Source organism: Danio rerio, chromosome 1, assembly GCF_052040795.2.
Source record: "Danio rerio strain M-AB ecotype USA chromosome 1, GRCz13ab, whole genome shotgun sequence".
Taxonomy (NCBI): Eukaryota; Metazoa; Chordata; class Actinopteri; order Cypriniformes; family Danionidae; genus Danio; species Danio rerio.
The window spans coordinates 56445732-56464623 of record NC_141021.1 but is presented as its reverse complement, the minus strand read 5'-3'; the positions used below and the strand labels follow the sequence as shown (position 1 = coordinate 56464623).

The 18892-nt window shown below is 37.6% G+C and overlaps 1 protein-coding gene across 3 annotated transcripts; it reads left to right on the top strand.

Moving 5' to 3' along the window:
* Positions 1-10633: 10633 nt before the first annotated feature.
* On the top strand, positions 10634-18595 carry LOC137495862 (small integral membrane protein 28). Of its 3 annotated transcripts, none has more exon segments than NM_001447100.1 (3): positions 10634-10992; positions 15258-16497; positions 16866-18595. In NM_001447100.1, coding segments are annotated over 2 exon segments (528 nt in total). In that variant the 5' UTR covers positions 10634-10887; the 3' UTR covers positions 15681-16497; positions 16866-18595.
* Positions 18596-18892: the final 297 nt, after the last annotated feature.

Below are 18892 nucleotides of genomic sequence, written 5' to 3'. Positions count from 1 at the left end.
CCTGACAGCTGAGCGGGACGCTGCAAAATAAACCCTGACACTCTGACCAATGTAAGGAGAGTTTACTTGCACGTGACTTGTTTTAGCTCTTTTGGTCCGATTAGAAACTTTGCAGTGTGAAAGCGAACCGCTCCAAGAGCAAAGAGCAACAATGTAACAATTTTAATCTCTGTTTCGGAACAACTGAATCGATTCACAGGTGTGAAAGCACCCTTAGAAAATAAAAAATAGAACGACAAGTCTTCATTTGTGGATGTTTATTGTAGAGCTTGTTTGAACAATAAAACTGATATTAAATAAACTAAATCAAACGACTTTGGCCATCAAACACTGAAGGTAAGGTCTGAAGACCATGTGCTTCCAGCAGGCCCTTCTCCAGTCAGTCGCACCCAGACCTTTTAAGCTTCCTCTGGCCTGCAGGGGGCGCAAATCTCCAAAATGAAAGAAATCAAGATAAACAACAAACTTTTAAATAAAATAAACAAATGGCTCCTACAATAATGATATTAATTGTGATTAATCGCATCTAAAAATGAAAGTTTGCATTTGTAAACAGGCGCATCAAATATACAGCAGGGTGAACAAAACAAAAGCGAATGGAATCCAGCCAAACGTGCAGATTTGCGGTCTGCATTCGTGTGTTTGGTTGGAGACGTGATGAAATCCCGCTGTGTGAAATGATTGCCAGGGCATTTGAGCTGAGCTTTGGTCAATCAGAGATAAAACTCTGCAGAAGCCGGAGCGGCATCACGAGAGATAGTCTCATTAGGACTAAAGCTCATTACTGATATGCCGTGATCACTGTCAGTACATTTGGTTTATTAATGTCTGCACTCCGGCTCAAATAAACACTCTCAAAATTTCACGTGAACGAACACGGCGTTTGGTTTTTAGATTTGGCTACAGTATTTAACTGCGTCCTCAATATTATAATGCTAAACTGAAATTACGATGGCTCAGTGGTTAGCACTGTCACCTCACTGCAAGATGGTCGCTGGTTTGAGTCCCGGCTGGGCCTGTTGGCGTTTCTGTGTGGAGTTTGCATGTTCTCCCCATGTTGGCGTGGGTTTCCTCCAGGTGCTCCGGTTTCCCCCACAGTCCAAACACATGTATTATAGGTAAATTTGATAAACAAAATAGTGCATAGTGTGTGTGTGTGTGTGTGTGTGTGTGTGTGTGTGTGTGTGTGTGTGTGTGTGTGAATGAGTGTGTATGGGTGTTTCCCGTTATTGGGTTGCAGCTGAAAGGGCATCTGCTGGTAAAACATATGCTGGAATAGTTGGCGGTTCATTCCACTGTGGTGGACTATGAAATAAGAGTTACTGAAGTTTGCCCTGCGCGCTTGCGTTTTTTTAGGAACTTCTTTGGTTTGGTGCGTCAATCTTATTAATGCTATTATTCAAAAAAGGGTAATGATTCGCACCCAATTGCTTCGTACTGTTTTTATTTTCTTACATTTTACGGGTGATTAAAAGACTTAGACGTTTCGGCACAAAACCTTCCTCAGTGTGTGACACAATCCTCTCCCTCCACCCCTTTATCCCACAGTCAATCACAATGTGCAGTTAGTAAGACCGACACTCTCATTTCATTATCCGTTAATCACACAATACCTTATAATCTTCACAGCAATAACAATAAACAATCTTCACATTTCAGATATAACTCCACAGAAAAACAATGGATCAACTATTAGCATTTGTCAAGTGTACATCAATACAATAAAAATCCAACAGCTAACATTAAAAAAGTTTTTCTCATTAGACAATTAATCGAAGATTAAAAAACAAACAAATCTTACCTTCACCTCTACCCACATAACTAACCATCCAAGAAACATTTACTCTTACCTTCAAAAACAGTTTCACAGAAAAATAGTAGACTTACATCAACACGATGCCAAAACATTAAAGAATTTACATTACTTACATTGTGTCGATCATCTAAGCCACTCTGTTCACTCGGTCAGACTCTGAAATAGAAAGCCGAAGGAAAATGAATGAATGAATGAAATTCCACTAATATAAATCACTTACCTTAAAAAAAAAATTGTAAATCAATGAATAATTTTTTTCAGCATAGAAAGTGAAAACATAAAATTGTGCAGTATAGTAAATACTACAGTATTTTGTTCACATTTTATATGTGCTGAATTTAAACAAACAAATTGAGTTGAACATTACTAAATTTCATTTGTTTGTTTAAATTCAGCCCATATAAATTGTTTGCAAACACTTACCTTAAACCAATCTGTAAATCCAAGGAATAATTGTTTCCAGTGTATGGTTTAAAAGCATGCTTAAGTATAGTATTTACTATATATTATGACAGTATTTTTTTTCATGCGGGGTGATTGTGTATCTCTGATCATAAAAATGTACACTCAAAAAACACGACTTTGTCTGCTTGTTCAAACTACTTATTTAAAATGAGTTAAACCAACACAATTCTTAAGTTTTTTGGGGACAACTTAAGTTTTTTTCTTTCCATTTGGCTTGCGCTATTAAACTCCATAACACTGTCACCAGTCCTTACTCCTTATTTGCGACTAATACCACAGTTTGTCACGAGACATGAATGAAATGTTCATGAGTGAATGTAAAACTGTCGAACTGCAGTTAAAGTCACCCAAAATTACAGGAAACTCTTACTTGAAAGCACTTCACATAAATACAGATGTCCTCATAAATACAGATGTCCACGTAAGCGTTGTCAGTAGTGTCTTCGAAGTAAGTGAAGGATCTAGAAGGGCATCCTGCTGATTTGATTCAGAAGGGCACTTTTTCTGTCAGATGGTTCACCGGTCAGGTATAAATCCGCGCTAAAATATCAAGGTGAAAGTCATCATAGGTCTTGTAGAATAGACTCAGCTCCCAACCTAACTTTGAGAATAGATTAACGGCGATATTTTTTTATCGCCTGATAAGAGTCTTGCGTTAACTGCAGGTTAACTGCCCACCACTAATTTATATACACTAAGCTTTAAGATTAGATTTATTATATTTTGTGCATGTGTAACCCCGCCGGTCCTACGCCACCCAACCCACTCTGAGCTGATTTCGAACCGGCGACCTTCCGCATGGGAGTCAGTTGCTCTAACAAGGAGGCTAAAGACCATAACCTCTAGCGTCTGTCGCTAGAGCACCTTTATGCTGCGTTCACACAAGATGCGGCACGCGCGAGTGATTTACATGTTAAGTCAATGCAAACGCGCGAATAGACATCCTGCGTCGCGATACGCGCGAATGGCGCGGAGCGAATGACGCAAATGGAACCAATCAGAAGCTTGCTCTTGTGGAGGCGTGATTGTGACGTAGAACCTGTTGATGGTGTCCCGGGGCAAATCCTCCAGGCGACACCGACAACAAATCATCAAACTGGGCTTGGCTCAGTCAAAGGCACCGCTGAAAGTCTCCGTCATCCAGGTTCAGTTTCTGGAGGAGTTTATGAGCTCACAGAGCTGGATGCACCTCTGAAAGGATGCAGTGGACTCATACAGGACCCTAAACGTATCGATGCTGTTTTATAGTCTCCATAAAGCACATTAACACTGTTATTTTCTCAATAAAATCCATTTAGCTATGAAGCTAGAGTCACCGGGCAGACAGAAGCCCTGCCCATGACGCGAATCCGCTTCTGTTCTGAAGTGAATTTGACATGTGAATGAAGCGGATTTGACCGGCGAATGAAGCGGGGGTTGACGCACGAATGAAGCGAGTAAACTCAAATGTTCACGCGGCAATTTACGCGCGAATAGTGCGATTTAGCCGCGCGTTCTGCGTTTGGTGTCAACACAGCATTAAAGGTCAGAGGAGTGAGATTTTACCTTCACAGCACTTACTAGCTGGCCTCCGTTACACTCACCCCCCATCCGGGTCACGGCACCAATGTAACCCCGCCGGTCCTACGCCACCCAACCCTCTCCCGGCTGGTTTCGAAGTGGTGACCTTCCGCATGGGAGTCGGTTGCTCTAACAGGGAGGCTAAAGACCATGACCTCTAGCATTTGTCGCTAGAGCACCTTTAGAGGTCAGAGAAGTGAGGTTTACCTGCACAGCACTAACTAGCTGGCCTCCGTTACACATGATTCACTCACGTACAGGATCATCCCAACCATTATAACATTATAAATTCTTTTCAAATAGAAAGATTAAGTCATCTGGTGAAGTTATACTCAATATTGCAATATTTATTGTCGAATATCAAAAAACTGTAATGTTAGATTTTCCGTGCAGCTCTAATGTGTAGCTTTAGAAAAGGTACCATCCCGGTAATAGGTTTTGTACCTTTATTTCTGAGAGTGTTTCTTGTAGATCTGCGATGACATGAGGTTGATACAAATGATTTTAATTTCTTACTGAGAATTGACTGTTTGAACGGATGAATTTGAGCTGAACGATCCTCATATCTGGGTTTTTAGGGGACGGCTGGGACTGAACGTTTCAGGTTTTAGTGTCCGCCATGTTTTTTAATTAGAGATATGGAGCTTGTAACATTTCCGTTTAATTCAGGCCAAATCTCTGACACACATGCAAAGGTTTTCCAAAGAACTTGGCGGACAGTAATGAGAGTTTGCCGGATGTCCCGTGAAGCCGTGGATAAAGCAATCATGCAAAAAGAGGTTTAATAAAGAGACGCTTTAATCACATGACCAGACAAAACAGAGATGATGACAGCTGAACGTCAATCCCACATTCAGCTAAAACACAGAAGCTGTTCATACACATGAACACACACTAATGCAAACTTGAAAAACATAAAGCTACAACTGAGAAATATAAAAGTGAAAATTAAATTATTTGCATTTTAATGACTTTTAATAAAATGATTATTACCATAGATTAAATGAAAACAAAGAGAATATGTTTTAAAATAATAGTATTTATTTACAAAAATGTATATACAGTTGAAGTCAGAATTATTTGCCCCCCTGTTTATTTTTTCCCCAACTTCTGTTCAATGGAGAGAAGATTTTATCAGCACATTTCTAAACATAATAGTTTTGATAACTCATCTCTAATAACTGATTTATTTTATCTTTGCCATGATGACAGTAAATAATATTTTATTAGATATTTTTCAAGACACTTCTATACAGCTTAAAGTGTCAGGAAAGAATGTATATTTACAAAAGAAATGTAGTTAACCAGACAAAACTATATTTTGTGTTCATTGTTGTAAAATAGAATCATTTTTTATTATTTTTGTCTATTTTTCTTTCAATCAAACAATTATTTGTATTGGTCATGTAAGGGTCATATATTAACTGAATTTCTAAAGTTGTGGGTGAGTGCTGTGCATACTAATTAACATTTTTGCAGAAGTAGATAGATGCGGGTCCAAAATTAAATTCAGCTCTGCAGAAACTTCCTGTCTGAAGAGAGGTGTTAAAACTGAACACAGAACACAGAAAGTTGTATACTTTTTTGTTGTGCAGAGAATTTGTAGAAAAAGAGGAAGTATGTCGAAGGTGCGGCCAATGAAGGACTGAACAATGACTGACAAGTGACGTTACACCAAAACTCCACCTGTTAAGATCAGTTGTGTATATATGATGGAGTCAGGAAATGTATGCGAGTTGCGAACCTCTTGAATGTAATTCTTGTATTGCATTGGGGTAATGTAACCCAGAGCTCTGTCATCGAATTATTCATTTGTATCTAATGAATTACTAATATTTTTGGCATTAAAGAAAACCCTCTCCAGACCTTTTCTTATTGAACACGCATGAAATTGACTTTGATATTCCTACATCATATTGCCTGCAATGAAATACAGGTCAAAGTAAATTTGGAAATCACTCATTTTTTTATTTTTTTATTTGCGTTCCCCATACTGTCCCAACCTTTTCTGATTTGGGGTTATATTAAAGAGCCCATATTATACATGAAATAGGGTCATATCTTGGTTGTAAGGGTCTCCAACAACAGTCTCATATGCATGCAAGGTCAAAAAACACTTTCATGGTCTTATAATCTGCATTTATTTTTACCTAATTATTCCAGCGACTCCCATATGAATCGTCCAGTGATTCATTTGTTCCCAAACCCCTCCTTAGCGCAAAGCTAATCTGCGCTGATTGGACCAATGACAGTCTGTCGCGATTGGTCGACTGCCTTCAGTCAGAGAGTAAAATGCACAACAGCTAATCAGCAATATAAAAAGTAATCACAGTTCATACACGCTCGATAGTGTAGGCGTGGAGTTTAGCTGCCAGTGGGTCAATGTAAATACAGACTATGGACTTGAAAATACAGACGATTAACTATTTTATTGAGCAAAAACTCCAAAAACAGTTGAGGAGATCTCCTAGCTTCTCACTCTGCTCTTTTCACAGACACAAACACACACACACATATTGCACAAACACACACACGCACTTAACCCTGCTCCGAACGACAACGCGCGCGCACACACACACACACAAACACACACCTCCGGACGACAGCGCGCGCACACACAGACACACACACTACTCCTCGTCCACGGAGCTCCGTTAACGCAGCACGCGTCGCGTTTTTAACGTGACTTTGCACGCGATAAGAGAATATAGCCAGCTAACCTGATACAGTACACGCGGTTACAAGTAACAAATCACAACTAAATACATTTGCAAGCTAGAGTAAACGAGGCAACTTTAATCGCACGTACTTACACTTGAGAAATGGAGGAAGAAAAATCCATCCTGACGTCCATCAGTAAGTTACTCTTTACTGATCCTTCCTTTAACAAACGCTGATGAAGTATTCTTTGTAGCATGTAGCTTCCAGAAGTTTCCAGTAGTTTCCAACTGCTTGGTTATAATGCTGAGGTTTCATGTTTGGGTAGAGACTCAATATATCCATCTGCAGTGTGACTTCAACCGACCGGCATGTTTGTGTGTTTGTGGGTGTGTGTTTGTGTGTGTGTCTGGGTTTCTGCGTCAGAGGGCGGGGCCTCAGGTTTGAAATCTCCCGGGTTTGCGCGTGCACGTGAATAACTTGGTTTCGTTCGTACGTCATGGCGAAACACCTAATGAATCGGTATCAAGGCGACTCGTTTGAAGCACTATGAGTCGACTCTTTTATAGATGAATCAACCGTTTTAAACACTGTATTCTTACAGATTTAAGCCTTAGCTGGATACTTCACTTCACTTAGAGCTGTGTTACACACTACATGGAGGGGAATTTTCAAAAACCCATAATATGGGCTCTTTAAACAAATAGACAAAATACACCCTCAAAAAATCTGATAACGACGACACAGTGGCGCAGTAGGTAGTGCTGTCGCTTCACAGCAAGAAGGTCGCTTGGTCGCTGGTTCGAGCCTCGGCTCAGTTGGCGTTTCTGTGTGGAGTTTGCATGTTCTCCCTGCGTTCACGTGAGTTTCCTCCGGGTGTTTCGGTTTACCCTACAGTCCGAACACATGCGGTACAGGTGAATTGGGTAGGCTAAATTGTCCGTAGTGTATGAGTGTGTGTGGATGTTTCCCAGAGATGGGTTGCGGCTGGAAGGGCATCCGCTACTTAAAAACGTGCTGGATAAGTCGGCGGCTAATTCTGCTGTGGTGATCCCGGATTATTAAAGGAAGTAAACCAAAAAAGAAAATGAATGAATGTATGGATGAAAATCTGATACCAAGCTAAAATTAGAAAAGGCTTGCAAACGAGTAATAATGAATCATATTTAAAATAAGCGAATAATAAAAAATGCATTAATGCTAAATTAACCTGACCTGCATCACTATTGACCCTAATTATTCAGCTCATGTGTTTGATGTCATCCAGCTTCGTATTTATCTCTAATCCTTGTGCACGTTAGCCTTTCTCACGCACATCCACACACACACACACACACGGAATGGGGTCACGGTCTCCTCCGGTCTCAGACAGACAGAGAGTCTGAATTTGAGGACACACAGATCAGCGATTAAACCCCATTCAGACTGAAAAATGACCTGATCTGCTAATAAAAACCAATCCTAGAATCTCCTAATGAGACATTAGCGTCATGTCATGCTGTCAGTACAAGGTTTTAATGTGACCAATCAGCATTTCATGATATCAAAATGAAATAAAAAAGCTTGTGCGACGTGTTCAGGGATGCTGTTGTGACCTTGTCTCCATTTTAAGCCCTAATATAAAGTCTTTGTGTTTTAGCTCGTCTGGCCTTATTGCTATAAGTACTGTGTTTCCGTTACGCAACCACTTTTACTGAAGATTTACTGTCCTTAATTCTGCGATAATGTCTTTGTCTCTCTATGCAAGTGACCTCCAGCGCATTTTTCAAGCTGTTTGCAATTAGAAAGACATTTCGAGTCAGGAGTCGCACAGAATAGGCTCATAAGATGTTGAAAAACAGTGTAATGAGTGATTCAACGTTTGTACGCGTTACATTAATTCATTTTGGCTTAGTGTTTGTTTTAGAGGTCGCCACAGCAGAATGAACCACCAACTATTCCCGCATAGGTTTTACGCAGAGGACGTCCTTCCAGCTGCAACCCAGTATTGGGAAACACCCATACACTCCCATTCACATGCACACACTTACACGATGGACAATTTAGTTTATTCCATTCACCTGTAGCACATGTGTTTGGACTGTAGGGGAATCCGGAGCACCTGGAGGACACCCATACCAACAGGGGAGAACAGGGTGTGAATTACAGGGGGGTTTGGGGGAGTCTGACCCCCATAATTAACGCTTGATCCCCCCTGAAGGACATCAAAACAAGATGTATGAGGTGGTTTGCCCTTTAATTGTAAAGAAATAGTTTGCTCTGATCCATATTGTAAATAAAATTAATAACTAAAAAAATAGATAACTGCAATTGTGAATGCATGTTTGCGCCAAAAATATTAATTCGTCGCTTTTAATCTAGCAATCCATTACTCATTCATTAATAGGTGCAGGAAAGATATCAATATATTGTCAATATATTATTTCCACAATGGGGGAGAACATGCAAACTCCGTACATAAATGCCAACTGGCCCAGCCGGGACTTGAATCTGCAGCCTTCTCACTGTAAGGTGACAGTGCCAACCTCTAAGCCACCATGTTGCCTGTTATATTAACTAATGTAACCTTATTGGATGGTGTTAACTTAATGAATATAGTAAAATATATGAATAATTCAGACTTTCAAGCAGAATAATAATGCTTGTTTTGATTTAGTCATGGCTGTCATGGTGGCATGGTTGGTAGCACAATCACTTCGAAGCAAGAAGTTCGCTGGTTTGAGCCTCGGCTGGTTCAGTTGGCGTTTCTGTGTGGAGTTTGCATATTCTCCCCGTGTTGGCGCAGGTTTCTTCCGGGTGCTCCAGTTTCCAAACACATGCGCTATAGGTAAATTGGGTGAGCTAAAATGTCTGTAGTGTATGAGTGTGAATGTGAGAGTGTGTATGGGTCTGTCATTGGTTGCAGCTGGCAGGGCATCCGCTGCATAAAACATATGCTGGATAGGTTGGTGGTTCATTCCACTGTGGTGACCCCGGATTAATAAAGGGACTAAGCTGAAAAGAAAATGAATGAATGATCAACATTCACTTATTGTTCTCTCGAATTTCAAACATTTATTCCAGATGCGATCAATCATGATTATAGCTATTGACTTCACAATACAGCAAAACAAGGACTAAATATAGCCTATATGTACATTGTAATTTACGTATAGTAAATATCCCAATGAGTAATCTCACATCTGTAACTAAAGCTTGTATTTACATTCAATTTGACCTCACAATATCTGATTATTTTAACAGGTAAATCAAAACAAGTATTATTATCATGCTTAAAAATATGACTTATTAATATATTTTACTATACATAAAACGGTAATCAAAACATATATTATTATATAGTATTATTATTATGCTTAAAAATAGAATAATTTTTATTTTCAGGGTTCCCACGCTTCTTGAACGTACTTAAAAGTACTTGAATTTCATTCATTTCTTTTTAGCTCAGTCCTTTTATTAATCTGGGGTTGCCACAGTGGAATGAAGCGCCAACTTATCCAGCACGTTTTTATGCAGCGGATGCCCTTCCAGCTGCAACCCATCTCTGGGAAGCATCCACACACACTTATTCACACTCATAACCTACGGACAATTTAGCGTACCCAATTCACCTGTAGCGCATGTCTTTGGACTGTGGGGAAACCGGAGCATCCAGAGGAAACCCACGCGAATGCAGGGAGAACATGCAAACTCCACACAGAAACGCTAACTGACCCAGCCGAGGCTCGAATCAGCAACCTACTTGCTGTGAGGTGACAGCACTACCTACTGCACCACTGCGTCACCTATGACTACATTTTTACATTTATTATCAATGTTATTGTAATAACAGCTGGCACCCTGCCCTGCAATAACATGACATGCCACTAGGGGTAAATTCAAAACCACTAGGATAGAAAAAATATGATTTTTCTCAATATGTCAAGCTTTCAATGGTTAATTTCCCTATCTGAGCTAAACGGTTCCTAGAAGTTCCTCTTAAGTGCTCACACATTTCTCTGAATGTGAATAAAACGCGCCGCTCATTTCTGCCACCACAGCAGCATTTAAACTCAATTGATTGACAGCTCCATCTCATCCATCCATCGCTCTCTGCTGTTTATTAAATATAGGCCAGCTGCGCGCATCACAAATCCCCAAATGATTGCCTTTCGGGTCTTCGTTCACCCCACACCATTGGCTGACAGCTGGCCTGAATTCCACTGATCTGCATGTGCGAGCATGTGAGACAGTACTTAACACACACAAACTCTCTCCATCACACACACACACACACACTCTCAGTGCAGATAGACACAAGATGCAGCTGTTATCCCGCTGCGCTCTTTAGACAGCTGCTGCTCTCTCATCTCTCCTTCATCAGCTAAAGAGCGACTGTCCGCAACAGCATGCGACGATTGTTGGATAGCAGCTGGATAAAGTTTGGACCAGCTGGTAGAGATGACTGGGTTTCAGGGTCTCCACCGGCTCCAACTACAGAACAACGGCTACAGGTTAGTGATCAATCCCATTCAGGATGAAATTATTATATATATAATCCCGGGTTCTATGCAATTGATTTGTGTTGGGACAACATGAAGGAATTAAGTTAACTTATTAGTTTTTACAAATTTAACCTCTTAAGGCCCAATGTGTTTTTTAAGTTCTCTTTGCTATTTGGGCTTATTTGAACCTAATTAGAATAAAATCTAAGTATCATCTTTTGATATAATGTACTTTTAGAGGAAAGTGATGTCCATATATGTGGACTCGTGGTCCGAATTTACATAAAACCATGTTCCCGACTGTTTTTTTAATGCATATATTACATAGAAAAATGTTTTTTGAACATGTTTTGACTATCAGAGAGTAAAAACTAAATTTTTCCCAATTTTGGATAGTTGAAAAATAGTGTTTTTGACATTTCATATGTTTCAAAAAAGTATTTTAAATAGCCATTTAAGAGCTACAATGTGCTGTCCACGTATGGACACTCAAGCCCTAGTGGATTGAGCATAAAAAATAAGTTATTCCCCAAAAAACTCAAGAATTGTGTTGTTTCAGCTCAATTTAACTAAGTAATTTAAACAAACAGCAAATATCATTTTTGTGAGTGCACTGTAAAAAATAATACCCTATATCTTCTTAATAAAATTGAGGTAACAGATTACAAGCAATATTAATTTTGAATTCAACAAATATGGATTAAGTATCAATTAATTAAATTGGCTTGTTTAAAACTAGTCATTCAAAATGAGTAACTGCGAACAGTACTTAAAATAATTAGCAAATTGTAACCAAAAGTATTGGTTTAATTATTGATCGGTGTAACAGAAACTGATTGTGAATTTGATAATGCTCATTTTAATCAAGTTGGATTTAATCAGTATTTTTTCTTCTTTAAATTAATCAAAAATAATAGCTAAATTCTTATAATAACATTCATTACATTTTATTACATACATTTTAAAGTAATTTCAAAGCAAAAAATGGCCTAAAAACAGAATTTTTTTTATTTATTAAATGAAGCGTTTATATTAAATTTAATGAAATATACAAGGCCACAGAATTACTTTTTACTGTGTGTGTGCTTGCTTTTGGACAGAGGATTGCAGATTTTATCACAAGTTACCGGGACTAGATTGAAGTTGCAGTCAAAAGCGGTGTTTGAAATTTCAGATGTGATCTCCATTGAGTTGATTTGAGTTGAAGAGATTCACCCAAAAATATTTATTTACTTCCTGTTTACTCACCCTCAAGAGGTAAATAGCAATTCTGATGAACACTCCAAAAATATTTTGTTGCTTGTTCAAACTTTTTATTTAAATGAGCTGAAAAAACACAATTCTTCAAATTTCGTTGGAACAACATAATTGTTTTATGTTCAATCCACTTAAATTAGTAAAAACTAAGTCAACTTCATTCCTTCATGTTGTCCCGATACAAATGGATTGTGGAAGCCATCATTATTTACAGCATCTTTCAGAGGGCTGCTTACATCATATTTAATCAGATTTTAAATGTTAAGGTGATATCTATAAATATAGCTAATATCGCTTTTCTCTGAGTCTTATTTTATAGGGGTTTTGATCATTTTTTGGAATTATAAATTAAGCCAACTTTTGTTTTCACCACTAAACCTAGCTAATGTCTAATTGCATAAAATATTAAGAATAAAACTAGAAATCGCACACATATAGAAGTCATATATCCGCCAAAACTTATAGCTATTAATTGGAATTACAGTGTGGTTAATCCCTGTTTACTCACCCTCAAGAGGTATATAGCAATTCTGCTGAACACTCCAAAAATATTTTTGTTGCTTGTTCAAACTTCTTATTTAAATGAGCTGAAAAAACACAATTCTTCAAATTTCGTTGGAACAACATAATTGTTTTATGTTCAATCCACTTAAAGTAAAAACTAATAAGTCAACATAATTCCTTCATGTTGTCCTGATACAAATGGATTGTGTGGAAGCCAGCATTTTTTTTTTTTTACAGTGAACACAAAGGAAGACATTTTGATGAAAGCTGAAAACCTATACATGTAACTACTTCCAAAGTTTTAGTTCAGTTTCAGTTTCCTTTATTTTGTCATTCAAAACATCACAATAAATTGTAATGCAGAATGAAATTAGGTTGCATCAGACCCAACAAGAACATAAACAACGTCAAACACTATAAAAACCTAATAATATAACATGATTAAATAAGCTTTTATAATTTCTTAAATTTTCCCAGTGATGGGTTGCAGCTGGAAGGGCATCCGCTGCGTAAAATGTGTTGTATTAGTTGGCGGTTCATTCCACTGTGGCGACCCCGGATTAATAAAGGGACTAAGCCGAAAAGAAAATGAATGAATGAATTTCATAAATAGTACTATTGTATGTGAAGATACTATGGAAGTCAGTGGTTATGGGTTTCCAGCTTTCTATAAAATAATTTATCCTTTGTTCAACAGAAGAAAGAAGTCAAGGGTGAGACAAAGATGACAGAATTTTAATTTTTGGGTGAATTGTCGTTTTAAGGTGAAACAGTGTTTTGGCAGAAACTAAGGGTTTAAAGGACCAAAACATCTAATCTAGCTGGAAAAGCGGCATTATGTGATTAGCGTTGGGTAAACCATCAGATTTTGGGATGCACTCCACTTAAACTGAAGTGGGGGGGGGGGCTAATAATTCTGACTTCAGATGTAAATACATTTTTTATTGTAAATAAGCAATTTAATATTTTATTTGGTATTTTTAAAGTTTCTTTTGCCCTAGAATTTGTTAGTCTTCACACTTAAAAATGCTGGTTTGTTTTAACCTAGATTGTGTCAAATACGGACAAACCTAACTGTTGGGTTAATGTTACAAATTACATTTAAATTTTTGGGTTTGTGCATACTTAGCCCAGCATTTTCAGAGGGTTCCTTACATCATATTTAATCAGATTTTAAATATTTAGGTGGTATCTATAAATATAACTAATTTCGCTTTTCTCTGAGTCTTGTTTTATGGGTTTTGATCATTTCTTGGAATTATAAATAAAGCCAAATTTTGTTTTCACCACTAAACCTAACTGTCAAATTGCATAAAATATTATGAATAGAACTAAAAATCGTACACGTATAGAAGTCATATATCCGCCAAAATGTTTTATTGGAATTACCATAAAAGACCTATTAAAAAAATATAAAAAACCTATATAAAGTGTGTAGTTTGTGTAAATAAACATATTTAAGTTGTTTCTGGAATATTAATATTTGAACTTAAAATACTGCCATTTTTTATTGACAACTTGAAGGATACTTAACCCACCTTGTTCTCTTTTTAACATTTCAAATCAGATGTCAAATATTCAGATAATATCTCCACATACTACTGAACATATCTAGTCAACATAAATTTTCTTAGAGTCTGATTGTATAGGGTATTTGGAATTATAAATAAGTCCAACTTTGTTTTCACCACTAAACCTAACTTTTGTCAAATTGTATTAAAAAGTACTAATAACATTAGAAATCATACAAATACAAAAGCCACATATCCACCAAAACTTATAGCTATTAACCTAATTCTAATTTGAATTAGAGTATTGGTAATACCATAAAAGATTGTACATAGTATTTTGCTATCTTTAAAAGCTATTTATGCCTCATTTAACCTTAAGTGCAGTCTGTGCAAATAAACATATTTGGGTTGTTTTTTTTTAAACATTTTAGCTTAAATTATTGCAATTTGTCCATTGACAACAAGGATTCTTAACTCAGCCTTTTTCAGAGTGCTCCTTTCATCATATATAAGGGCCTGAGATAGGCTATTCTAATAATAACATTAAAAATATCAAGCCAACATGATTTCTCAGAGTCGGGTTTAAGTTGTTTTTTGGGTATATTTTTGGAATTATGAATAAGGCCAACCTTTGTTTACATCACTGAAGATATTAATATTTTAACTTAAAACGTTGCCATTTCTCCATTTACAACTACCTAAAGACCAGCAAAACAAGTCTTAACGTGTATGTGTGTGTGTGTGTATATATGTGTATATATGTGTGTGTGTGTATATATATATATATATATATATATATATATATATATATATATATATATATATATATATATATATATATATATATATATATATATATATATATATACATACATACATACACACACACACACACACACACACTTCTATATATTAGAATTATTTACCTCAGATCTTTTAATAAAAAAAATCTCACATTCAAAAGTTAAGGTTGGCTTATTTATATCCTTTACATCCTCACAGAATTACCACTGGAATGAGATTTCAACAGAAAGCAGCGGGAAACCGGAGCTCGTCCTCTACGTCGTTCTTCCGCTCGTCACGCTCATCGTGTTCGGCGTGGTGTTTGTTTTTCTTTACCGGAGATTCAGAGAGAACAAACTGGGACTAGCCAACATCATTGCTCTGGACTTGCAGGACCCAGAGAGAAACGCCGAGATCCTGTCATCACTGACCGGGAACGCAGAGCGGCTGAACAGCACCAGCTCGGATGTGTCAGACGGAGTTTTCCTCATGGTTTATCTCCCGCCACCGTATGAAGACACACTGACAAAAATTACTCGAGCTGCGAGCCTCACCAGCGGGAAAGACGTCGAGTCTATCAAGATTGAAGACCTCGAAGCTAAACTGTGCCCAGAGCTCAGGTCAAGCGGGGAGTTTGTCTGAGAAGAGACTTTTGTAATGTTATATACACCAAGGCTATAGGGAAAATGTTAAGGGCTATATTTAAAAGGCTACACAAATATTTGTCAGTTGGATAAAATCTAACAAAACAAAACGTAGGCTAATGGTACTTTAAAAAGCTTAAAGGAACGTGCCTGACTTTCTAAAATAAACTTCAAGTGAGAAATATATTCGCTGAGTTATAAGTGGGACCACTACCCTGGGGTGCGTTTCCGAAAACCATTATTATCCAGCTAGGCATGGGCCGGTATTTCATTCTGATGATATGATAACCTTGGATAAAATATCACTGTTTTACGGTATTGTAAAAAAAATGCTCTAAAATATGTTCTTTTTAAATGTCAACATTTCCCCCTTTGTAAATAATATATTTTATTTTGAGAACCTTTTAAAATATTTAGAAATTTGAGCAGTAAACATGTCGGCTAAATAATTTTTAAAAAATCATAGACTTCTTCGGTCTTTATTATTTTCAGAAACACAGATTTCTTTACAATTTAAAATGGCATCTTTGGAGATCTTTACTGCTCGCGATACTGTTTTCCCAAAAAACCTAAAGCAAAATGGAAATAAAAAATTGTACACATTTCTTAGGAATGGTGTTACAGAAATTTTTGCCGGTTTTATTACCTTGACTTTTCCAAATCGCAATATACCTTGAAAACGGTTATCATCCCATGTCTATAGCCAACTATAGTTACAAACATAGTTCCCTGATTTCGCATTTCCCAAATCCAGCATTCCAACGAACATTCGTGAACTGCATCACAAACTTGTAAGTTTGCAACACTTCTACAGCTTTCAAGAGTTCACACTTAGATACTGTTTGACAACTTGTTAGCAAGTTAGCAGGTTTGGCATGCTGTCCCGGGAGAGAACCCTGAGCTCGGAGATAGTTGAGCCCAGGGCTCCCGCCAGGTCCATAAAGCATGTGAGGGGAGTACGAGGTCAGGTGTTCTCGAGAGCTCCCCTCGGCAAAAGAGGAAAGGAGGAGAAGGGGTGGATGGGGGGTTTCTTCGGAAAACAAAGATAGGGGTGTAGATCTTAGCTAGGTTATTTATAGTGAGTTTGGATCAATCTGATTGGCTAGCTAATGAGTGTAGATGAATGGCCAGCTGCAGTCAATCATATCACGTGCTCCTCTCGAAATTAGTTTGTGAAACTTCATGTAGTCAGATGGCTGTGTTCTATTCCCAGTTATCCCACCTATGCCTTTCGAAGGTTCCATTTATATATGAGATCAGAATACACGTTAGCTAAGTGGTTTTATATTTTAGAATAGAATTTGGAATATTCTCGATAATATTTGTAAAGGAAACATAGGCCCAATGTGCTGTTTACATACATTTTAGTTAATATGGAAAATGAGTGCACGTTTTTATCAAAACGAACATTGGATTTTTTTTTTTATGTGTGTACGTGTAAAACAATATAGCTTGCACAATTTTTTTTTCCTCTCTAAAGAAGCTGTTACTCCAGCCTGTTAAGAGCGTCGTTATGGACGTTTTATGTTATAGCAGCCTGACCTCACGAGAAAAAACATAAGTATTTTACGTTTTGTCAGTTTAGTGGCTAGTTCATATGAGTTCAGTCGTATGAAATTGTACTATATTAAAAAGGAGGCGTGGCACCTAACCCCGCCCCTAAACCTTACCGTCATTGGGGGATGAGCAAATCGTACTAAATTATACAAATTAGATCGTTTGAATTCATACGAATTTGACACTAAATCAAAAAGTTACGAATTGCCGTGAGATTGTCTTGGTTATAACTAACGTGGTTTAAATGATGTATCTGTTACAAAGCAACCACAGTTTTGGGAAACACTCAAGGCTACATTGTTATTTCTCAAATGATACATCATACTATGATAGTTCAGCCTCGAGTTATGTCGGTGTTTGTGAAACGCACCCCTGGTTATTTCCCCTGCAATAAACAGAATTTTGCACGGACTTTTATACTGTAAAATTTTGAATCATAACAGTCTATACCATGAGTGTAGGACCAACGTTCTAAGCAAACGTTCTACACTGAACATAAGCCTGATGTTTTCAACATGTTGGTTATGGAATGTTATGTAATTTTCTAGTCATTGTATATATTTTTTAAATGTTGTCGAATTCAAACAACGTTTAGAACTGTTGTCATGATGTTTGTAAAAATATAACATGGAATATAATTAGGGAAAAACATGTTTAATGTTGAAACCTTTCAGCATTCATAAAATATTTTCTTGGTTATACGTTTTAATGAGAGTAAATATTTGTGTTTGTATTGACAGTAGAAGGCTATGTGTTATCGATAAGTAATCACCATGTGTTTTACTTTTAAATGCTGCCTAGTTAGAGACACACCCCTGCTAAAAAATCCAGCTTAAACCAGCCTAAGCTGGTTGGCTGGTTTTAGCTGGTCAACCAGGCTGGTTTTATAGGGGTTTTGGCCACTTCCAGGCTAGTTTCCAGCCATTTCCAGCCTGGTCTTAGCTGGTCAGGCTGGGAGATGACCAGCTAAAACCAGCTTGACCAGCCTAGCCAAGCTGGGAGTCCAGCCAAAACCAGCAATATCCAGCTTAAACCAGGCTGGTCAAGCTGGTTTTAGCTGGATTTGGCTGGTCATTTTCCAGCCTGACCAGCTAAGACCAGGCTTGAATTGGCTGGAGACCAGCCTGGAAGTGGCCAAAACCCCTCTAAAACCAGCCTGGTCGACCAGCTAAAACCAGCCAACCAGCCTAGGCTGGTTTAAGCTGGATTTTTCAGCAGGGACGTTACGTTGTTCCATGATTTTAGACTTTTTATGACTGCATCAGTCCTTTTCAAAGATGAAAAACTATCCTGGCAGGTTTTCAATCAGTCATGTAGTCTAGTAAGTATTTCTAATAAAGACCACACTAAGAATGATTTTTGCCTATATTCACTTTCTATGTATTTTTCATAGTCACTTTGCATTCACATACAATACAGGTTTTAAATGCAATGGCTGAATATGTCAAATTTTGGGCATCTGAGTCGCATTTTTATTTCACCCAATAATGCAAATTCTGTCATGATTTTGATCATCCTTGAATTGTTTCAAACCAGCTTGGGTGTTTTTGTTCTGTGTAAAACAACACTGAAGAATGCTGGAAACATTGTACGAATGTGGATGGTTACAGGCTCCCAAAATATCACAGATAGAAAAACAAGCAGGTTTGTAAC